Here is a 10,000-nt window from a genome sequence, read left to right on the forward strand (position 1 = left end):
ACTCTTAAGTATTATGTGTACTATGTGTACTCTTAAGTATTATGTGTACTATGTGAACTCTAATTATTATGTGTACTATGTGTACTCTAATTATTATGTGTACTATGTGAACTCTAATTATTATGTGTACTATGTGAACTCTAATTATTATGTGTACTATGTGTACTCTAAGTATTAACGTGTACTATGTGTACTCTTAAGTATTATGTGTGCTATGTGTACTCTATGTATTATGTGTACTCTAAGTATGATGTGTACTATGTGTACTCTAAGTATTATGTGTACTATGTGAACTCTAAGTATTATGTGTACTATGTGTACTCTAAGTATTATGTGTACTATGTGAACTCTAAGTATTATGTGTACTATGTGTACTCTAAGTATTATGTGTACTATGTGTACTCTAAGTATTATGTGTACTATGTGTACTCTTAAGTATTATGTGTACTATGTGTACTCTAAGTATTATGTGTACTATGTGTACTCTAAGTATTATGTGTACTATGTGTACTCTAAGTATTATGTGTACTATGTGTACTCTATGTATTATGTGTACTATGTGTACTCTAAGTATTATGTGTACTATGTGTACTCTAAGTATTATGTGTACTATGTGTACTCTAAGTATTATGTGTACTATGTGTACACTAAGTATTATGTGTACTATGTGTACTCTAAGTATTATGTGTACTATGTGTACTCTAAGTATTATGTGTACTATGTGTACTCTAAGTATTATGTGTATTGCATGTATTATGTTACACAGTTTCCTCCATCCTCTTCCATTACGATCCTCATCTTACAGCAGCCGGGATCAGTTTCCTGCAGCCAGAGATCACACACACACACACACACACACACACACACACACACACACACACACACACACACACACACACACACACACACACACACACACACACACACACACACACACACACACACACACACACACACACACACAACACACACACACACACACACACACACACACCACACACACACACACACACACACACACACACACACACACACACACACACACACACACACACGCTGCAGCACCATGGTGAGAGGATTACAGATTTTCTACCTACGTTCTCCTTCGTTCTGTTTTTTCTCTCACGATGTTTCTCTGTTTTCATCGCAGGCCAAGTTCCTGACTCAGGAGCAGATTAACGGTGAGACTCAGCAGTTAGTCACCAGCGTGGGGGGGGGGGGGGGGGGGGGGTAAAACTAACCTTTCTGAGGCTTTCAGAGCAACAGGGAAGACATTCAGGCGGTCTAACTGTTATATATCCATCTAACCCTGTCACCCTGCGAGTAATCTCTATGTTGTTAACAGTAATCTGATGACTTGTCTTTTAAGGTAATTGTAAATGAATAAAGTGACTTGTATCCTGACGATGTCGTGTGGTTACATGTGATCCGCACACAGAGCAGATATGCATTGAGTTTCTAACAAAGAGCCTCTGTGGTGATCTGTGGATGAGAGTAAAGACAACAGACCCTAATGAGGACAGAGCAGTCATTGTGTTCAGAGCGGTCTAACACGTTGGAATGTTTTATTACTCGCTGGTTTATGTAAGAGTTTGTTGGTAATTAAAGACTCATTTCATCTCCTTGATTGTTTTTAACAAATATATATTCATCATTTAGTTTGTTAAATGTCAGAAAACAGGGAGATTACCCCAGCCTGTGTGTGTGTGTGTGTGTGTGTGTGTGTGTGTGTGTGTGTGTGTGTGTGTGTGTGTGTGTGTGTGTGTGTGTGTTGCAGACTATAAGGAGTGTTTCTCTCTGTACGACCGTCAGCGGCGGGGCAGGATTGAGGGGGGGGATCTGATCACAGTGATGCGATGCCTCGGGTCGAGCCCCACCCCCGCTGAGGTTAGGAGACACCTGCTGACCCACTCAGGTGAGGAACACATAAGCCCCGCCCCCAGGAACAGAGATGGCAAAAGTACCAACATCCTTTACTCAAGTAGAAGTACAGATACTCGTGTTTAAAAGTACTCTGGTGAAAGTAGAAGTACTGACTAAACTTCTTTACTCAAGTCAAAGTAAAGAGGCTTTGAAATGTACTTCAGTAAAAAGTACCCATAACTAGCAGCTGTTTTAAAGAGTACCTGACCTCCCTTTATATTAATAGAACAATAATGTCATTGTTAGCTAATGAATGTTTCCATGCTGAACAACGGCAACATGACAACGTTTTCATTGGTCCCTCTTCTTTAGAGAAGACCAGGAAATGATGGATACACGGATCGTGTTCAAATCAATAGGCACGCAATGACTCTAAATAATAATGATCACGCCACCAGACACACATTCAAACTAAAGGAACCAGCCTGTTTGGGAAATGAGAGAAGTAGAAAGTACAGGTATTTGGGTTCAACATGTAAGAAGTAGAAAGTACAGGTATTTGTGTTCAACATGTAAGAAGTAGAAAGTACAGGTATTTGAGTTCAACATGTAAGAAGTAGAAAGTACAGGTATTTGTGTTCAACATGTGAGAAGTAGAAAGTACAGGTATTTGGGTTCAACATGTAAGAAGTAGAAAGTACAGGTATTTGGGTTCAACATGTGAGAAGTAGAAAGTACAGGTATTTGGGTTCAACATGTAAGAAGTAGAAAGTACAGGTATTTGTGTTCAACAAGTAAGAAGTAGAAAGTACAGGTATTTGGGTTCAACATGTAAGAAGTAGAAAGTACAGGTATTTGTGTTCAACATGTAAGAAGTAGAAAGTACAGGTATTTGTGTTCAACATGTAAGAAGTAGAAAGTACAGGTATTTGTGTTCAACATGTAAGAAGTAGAAAGTACAGGTATTTGTGTTCAACATGTAAGAAGTAGAAAGTACAGGTATTTGTGTTCAACATGTAAGAAGTAGAAAGTACAGGTATTTGTGTTCAACATGTAAGAAGTAGAAAGTACAGGTATTTGAGTTCAACATGGAAGAAGTAGAAAGTACAGGTATTTGGGTTCAACATGTAAGAAGTAGAAAGTACAGGTATTTGTGTTCAACATGGAAGAAGTAGAAAGTACAGGTATTTGAGTTCAACATGTAAGAAGTAGAAAGTACAGGTATTTGTGTTCAACATGTAAGAAGTAGAAAGTACAGGTATTTGTGTTCAACATGTAAGAAGTAGAAAGTACAGGTATTTGGGTTCAACATGTAAGAAGTAGAAAGTACAGGTATTTGGGTTCTACATGTAAGAAGTAGAAAGTACAGGTATTTGTGTTCAACATGTAAGAAGTAGAAAGTACAGGTATTTGTGTTCAACATGTAAGAAGTAGAAAGTACAGGTATTTGTGTTCAACATGTAAGAAGTAGAAAGTACAGGTGTTTGTGTTCAACATGTAAGAAGTAGAAAGTACAGGTATTTGTGTTCAACATGTGAGAAGTAGAAAGTACAGGTATTTGGGTTCAACATGTAAGAAGTAGAAAGTACAGGTATTTGGGTTCAACATGTAAGAAGTAGAAAGTACAGGTATTTGTGTTCAATATGTGAGAAGTAGAAAGTACAGGTGTTTGTGTTCAACATGTGAGAAGTAGAAAGTACAGGTATTTGTGTTCAATATGTAAGAAGTAGAAAGTACAGGTGTTTGTGTTCAACATGTAAGAAGTAGAAAGTACAGGTATTTGGGTTCAACATGTAAGAAGTAGAAAGTACAGGTATTTGTGTTCAATATGTAAGAAGTAGAAAGTACAGGTATTTGTGTTCAACATGTAAGAAGTAGAAAGTACAGGTATTTGGGTTCAACATGTAAGAAGTAGAAAGTACAGGTATTTGTGTTCAATATGTAAGAAGTAGAAAGTACAAGTATTTGTGTTCAATATGTAAGAAGTAGAAAGTACAGGTATTTGGGTTCAACATGTAAGAAGTAGAAAGTACAGGTATTTATGTTCAATATGTAAGAAGTAGAAAGTACAGGTATTTGTGTTCAACATGTGAGAAGTAGAAAGTACAGGTGTTTGTGTTCAACATGTGAGAAGTAGAAAGTACAGGTATTTGTGTTCAATATGTAAGAAGTAGAAAGTACAGGTGTTTGTGTTCAACATGTAAGAAGTAGAAAGTACAGGTATTTGGGTTCAACATGTAAGAAGTAGAAAGTACAGGTATTTGTGTTCAATATGTAAGAAGTAGAAAGTACAGGTATTTGTGTTCAACATGTAAGAAGTAGAAAGTACAGGTATTTGGGTTCAACATGTAAGAAGTAGAAAGTACAGGTATTTGTGTTCAATATGTAAGAAGTAGAAAGTACAAGTATTTGTGTTCAATATGTAAGAAGTAGAAAGTACAGGTATTTGGGTTCAACATGTAAGAAGTAGAAAGTACAGGTATTTGAGTTCAACATGTAAGAAGTAGAAAGTACAGGTATTTGTGTTCAATATGTAAGAAGTAGAAAGTACAGGTATTTGTGTTCAATATGTAAGAAGTAGAAAGTACAAGTATTTGTGTTCAATATGTAAGAAGTAGAAAGTACAGGTATTTGGGTTCAACATGTAAGAAGTAGAAAGTACAGGTATTTGGGTTCAACATGTAAGAAGTAGAAAGTACAGGTATTTGGGTTCAACATGTAAGAAGTAGAAAGTACAGGTATTTGGGTTCAACATGTAAGAAGTAGAAAGTACAGGTATTTGTGTTCAATATGTAAGAAGTAGAAAGTACAAGTATTTGTGTTCAATATGTAAGAAGTAGAAAGTACAGGTATTTGTGTTCAACATGTAAGAAGTAGAAAGTACAGGTATTTGTGTTCAATATGTAAGAAGTAGAAAGTACAAGTATTTGTGTTCAATATGTAAGAAGTAGAAAGTACAGGTATTTGTGTTCAACATGTAAGAAGTAGAAAGTACAGGTATTTGTGTTCAACATGTAAGAAGTAGAAAGTACAGGTATTTGTGTTCAACATGTAAGAAGTAGAAAGTACAGGTATTTGTGTTCAATATGTAAGAAGTAGAAAGTACAAGTATTTGTGTTCAATATGTAAGAAGTAGAAAGTACAGGTATTTGTGTTCAACATGTAAGAAGTAGAAAGTACAGGTATTTGTGTTCAATATGTAAGAAGTAGAAAGTACAGGTATTTGTGTTCAACATGTAAGAAGTAGAAAGTACAGGTATTTGGGTTCAACATGTAAGAAGTAGAAAGTACAGGTATTTGGGTTCAACATGTAAGAAGTAGAAAGTACAGGTATTTGGGTTCAACATGTAAGAAGTAGAAAGTACAGGTATTTGTGTTCAACATGTAAGAAGTAGAAAGTACAGGTATTTGTGTTCAACATGTAAGAAGTAGAAAGTACAGGTATTTGGGTTCAACATGTAAGAAGTAGAAAGTACAGGTATTTGTGTTCAATATGTAAGAAGTAGAAAGTACAAGTATTTGTGTTCAATATGTAAGAAGTAGAAAGTACAGGTATTTGGGTTCAACATGTAAGAAGTAGAAAGTACAGGTATTTGAGTTCAACATGTAAGAAGTAGAAAGTACAGGTATTTGTGTTCAATATGTAAGAAGTAGAAAGTACAGGTATTTGTGTTCAATATGTAAGAAGTAGAAAGTACAAGTATTTGTGTTCAATATGTAAGAAGTAGAAAGTACAGGTATTTGTGTTCAACATGTAAGAAGTAGAAAGTACAGGTATTTGTGTTCAACATGTAAGAAGTAGAAAGTACAGGTATTTGTGTTCAACATGTAAGAAGTAGAAAGTACAGGTATTTGTGTTCAATATGTAAGAAGTAGAAAGTACAAGTATTTGTGTTCAACATGTAAGAAGTAGAAAGTACAGGTATTTGTGTTCAATATGTAAGAAGTAGAAAGTACAGGTATTTGTGTTCAACATGTAAGAAGTAGAAAGTACAGGTATTTGGGTTCAACATGTAAGAAGTAGAAAGTACAGGTATTTGGGTTCAACATGTAAGAAGTAGAAAGTACAGGTATTTGGGTTCAACATGTAAGAAGTAGAAAGTACAGGTATTTGAGTTCAACATGTAAGAAGTAGAAAGTACAGGTATTTGTGTTCAACATGTAAGAAGTAGAAAGTACAGGTATTTGTGTTCAACATGTAAGAAGTAGAAAGTACAGGTATTTGTGTTCAACATGTAAGAAGTCAAAGTTAAAAGTCGTCAGAAAAATAAGGAGTAAAGTACTGATACCAGAAACGCAGTATTTGTACTCCAATAACCCCCCCCCCCCCCCCCACCACAGGTACACCTGTTTGTAATCAGCTCTCAGTTGATGAGGTGTGTTTAAACTGTCTCCGTGTTATCTCTCTTTACTGCTGTTTGAACAACTCATTAGATTTCCTCTCACTGACGCAGCGTCCTCGTATCCTTTCACCTCAAATCCTTTCCATGTTTCCTGTCATGTCCTGAGTGCTGTGATGGAAACTTCTGGAGCGCTGGAGACGAAACTCAGAGAGACGCGGGCAGAGTTGGAACCTACACTGTAACTATGCACATAGGACCAATAAAAGCCTTGAACCTTGAAAGTCATAATCAACATTCTTCATCAGCGAGACTAAACAAACATGGACCCTGAATCTAACTACAGCTGTCGTCCATAGAAAAGAGTGTGCGCCAGGGAACCTGCTACGTTCCAGAAAAGAAGGGCCTCTCGAAGTCTCTGAATAATAAACGACCTCATGGCAGCTTGTGCTCATAAAGTGGCATCAACAATGATCCCAAGCTCCTTGAGAGAGCTAGCAGCAATTATTCCCCAACAAGTGCAGTAATAATATCTGGATATCTTCCCCTCTCTGACGCAGCTGGAGATCTGGACTGCTCGCCCCTCCTCAGCGTGATGCTACTACTAACTGGTGTTTTTCTGTTGTAACGGGGTCAGATTTCTTTCGCACACATTGGTGCAGGTTATCTGTGCTTCCAGCTGGAAAGAGATTGATTCTGTTGAATGCTTTAAACTCTTTATTTAATAACACAACTTTGGTTTAAGCTTGTATATTTCTTCTTTTCTAACCAGAAGGTGATTAAGTGTGGAGCTTCCATCACAAAGTGGTCCTTGGTCTGAAACAGTTTGAGAAACCCTGATGTAGATATACAGTACGTCCCTCTCAGATGCAGGAGGAGATCTGGACTCCTCGGGATATGACCTTGCTGCTCCTTTAACCCATGGATGTATAATAAGAACTGGATACAGCGTGGGAGGCGGGGTCTCCTTCTCTCCTATGAGAGCTGCTCATCGGCGCATGAAGGCAAAATGGCCCAACTTTTGAGAGAGCGACACGAAGGTGTCGGCGTTCTGGTGATTTCGTCGGAAGGCTTCAGTAGAAGCTGCTGGGAGTCCCAGCAGCTTCTACTGAAGCCAGTCCCCAACTCCGGGGACTTCCGGCCGGGGACTCCGGGTGGCAGTATACGCCGTGAAGTTGTTTGTGGCCTGCCAGTAAACCCAAAGCAGAAGAAGAAGAAGTGACGTCAGCGGCTTCATTTGCGTAATCTTCCCTCAGGGAACTTATTCCGGTGTGAACGCGATCTGTACTTAGTTCCATGGCAGTACTAAGTGCTGGGTACTAGGTACGGCAAAGTACTTGGTGTAAAAGCGGCTAGTTATTCTAATAAGGGCTATAAAATAGTTCATACTGGGTAGTTTCTTTTTTTAAATGATCCGCTGATTTACAGACGTCACTTTCCCCATGTTAGTCAATGGGAAAAGTATTTCTGGGCCCAGTGACGTCACGGACTGATACGGAAGTTGTAGTACCACCGTTTGGCCACTACGAATATTTTCCTCAGAGTCCGGAGCACTTCCTGGGGGCTTGGTTTCACCTCAATTATTTTCCATTCTTCCTGTAATGTCCTGAGCGCAGTAATAATATCCAGATGTCTTCCCTCTCAGACGCAGCTGGAGATCTGGACTTCTCGTCCCTCCTCAGCGTGATGCACCGTCAGCAGCAGCAGGAGGCGCCGCAGAGAGAGATCCTGGAGGCTCTGAGGAGGAGTGAGGGGGGGAGGAGGGGCTTCATGGAGGTCTCCCTGCTGAGGGGGAGACTCACAGGGCAGGGGGAGAGACTCACACACAAAGAGGGTGAGGAACACGCATGCACGCACACACACACACACACACACACACACACACAGCCACACACACACACACACACACACACACACACACACACACAACACACACACACACACACACACAACACACACACACACACACACACACACACACACACACACACACACAACACACACACACACAACACACACACACCACACACACACACACACACACACACACACACACACACACACACACACACACACACACACACACACACACACACACGTGAAATGACCTGGAAGTCCCTCAGTGATAAGAGCTGATTGATTCTCCAGAGTCTAGATGATAGGAAAGGAGCTTTGAAACTTCCTCGCCCGTGACATTTACCGCCGTGACACACATCCATCAAACTAGCCTATTAACAATTAGGCTTTCAATTTGGGATTTTCATTACTGAATAAAAAGAAAAAATGTAAATGTCTAGTTCGTACAAATATCCCAACAGCGTTTTTATGTTCTTGTGTTTTATGTTGGAGGCAAGTGAGAAATCTGCCAATGAGGTGAACATATGTCAGTGTGTTTCCAGCTGTAGATACAGATTGTGTGTGTGTGTGTGTGTGTGTGTGTGTGTGTGTGTGTGTGTGTGTGTGTGTGTGTGTGTGTGAAGCTGTGCAGGTGTTTCCTCTCTGCTGATTAGATTCTGCTCAGTGAGATTAGAGAAACTCTCCAAACTTCACAAATGAGTAACGATGATGAGAGAGGAAAATGTTTCTCACTCTCTCTGGTAAAACATGTGAATTAACACCTTCTTCTCATACCTGAGGTTTGATTGGCAGCTGTGTGTGTGTGTGTGTTGTCAGTGGACGAGCTGCTGCAGGAGGCGGGACTTGGATCTGACGGACAGCTCCACTGCGAGCAGTTCGCTGAAGCCGTGACGCGCAACGCTGCAAAACGCTGACGAGAGAATCAAAAACACTTTTTATTAAACTTCATTTCATCTGTGATTCTTGGTCACGTGATTATTGTTAGCACCCGGTGATGTCAGTATAAATATATAAATACATATAATAAGTCATTCACTGTCTCGTTGCCTCTTGTGTTTCATGCCGAGCTCTCCAGCGTTTTCATAAATCATCGTCAAGTTAAAGTTACAGTCATAGTCCATGTTCATAGTTTTAGTTAGATCAGGTAGTTATTGAGTATTTTTCTAGTTACTATTAGGTTAGCTTGAGAAACACAGTATTTTGTATCTTGTATCAAAACCTTAAGTAAAGACTCTTTCTGTGCTTTGGGTCCACACCTCGTACATCTGCAACTATTGTACCTGTTAGCTTTAGCTTCAATCTCATAACATGACATCATCGTCTTCTTCTTTGTGCGTTTCTGACTGGAGGTTTAAGTTGGTCTAGGGTTAGTAATTAATGGCTACCTGTATATTTATAGCAAGAATTTTTATTTTCTCTCCAGCTCCTCTGAACAGGACACAGTGACTTTAGCCCTCTGATTTTAACCCATCCTAGTGGAGTCTAGTACCAGGAGTCTAGTACCAGGAGTCTAGTAACAGGAGTCTAGCACCAGGAGTCTAGTTCCAGGAGTCTAGTACCAGGAGTCTAGTACCAGGAGTCTAGCACCAGGAGTCTAGCACTAGGAGTCTAGCATCAGGAGTCTAGCACTAGGAGTCTAGTACCAGGAGTCTAGTAACTGGAGTCTAACACCAGGAGTCTAGCACCAGGAGTCTAGTACTAGGAGTATAGTACCAGGAGTATAGCACTAGGAGTCTAGCACCAGGAGTCTAGTAACAGGAGTCTAGCGCCAGGAGTATAGTACCAGGAGTCTAGTACTAGGAGTATAGTACCAGGAGTCTAGTAACACGAGTCTAGTACCAGGAGTCTAGCACTAGGAGTCTAGCACCAGGAGTCTAGTAACAGGAGTCTAGCGCCAGGAGTATAGTACCAGGAGTCTAGTACTAGGAGTCTAGCACCAG

General features: G+C 39.6%; 2 protein-coding genes across 2 annotated transcripts in view; both read left to right on the top strand.

The window, feature by feature from the left end:
* Positions 1 to 435, top strand: part of LOC117470645 (ceroid-lipofuscinosis neuronal protein 6 homolog) — a 15,249-nt gene extending 14,814 nt beyond the window's left edge. Inside the window, exon 11 of the mRNA XM_034115457.1 lies at positions 247 to 435. Coding sequence (XP_033971348.1) covers positions 247 to 435 — 189 coding nt within the window. The remainder of the gene's footprint in view (positions 1 to 246) is intronic.
* A 631-nt stretch (positions 436 to 1,066) lies between these two features.
* LOC117470640 (calmodulin-like protein 4) lies at positions 1,067 to 9,048 on the top strand. Its single transcript, XM_034115454.1, has 4 exons — positions 1,067 to 1,181; positions 1,778 to 1,915; positions 7,849 to 8,037; positions 8,877 to 9,048. The coding sequence occupies exons 1-4, from the start codon at positions 1,067 to 1,069 to the stop codon at positions 8,972 to 8,974; spliced, it is 540 nt and encodes a 179-aa protein (XP_033971345.1). The 3' UTR covers positions 8,975 to 9,048.
* Positions 9,049 to 10,000: the final 952 nt, after the last annotated feature.

The sequence above is a fragment of the Trematomus bernacchii genome, unplaced genomic scaffold (assembly GCF_902827165.1).
Source record: "Trematomus bernacchii unplaced genomic scaffold, fTreBer1.1, whole genome shotgun sequence".
Classification (NCBI taxonomy): domain Eukaryota; kingdom Metazoa; phylum Chordata; class Actinopteri; order Perciformes; family Nototheniidae; genus Trematomus; species Trematomus bernacchii.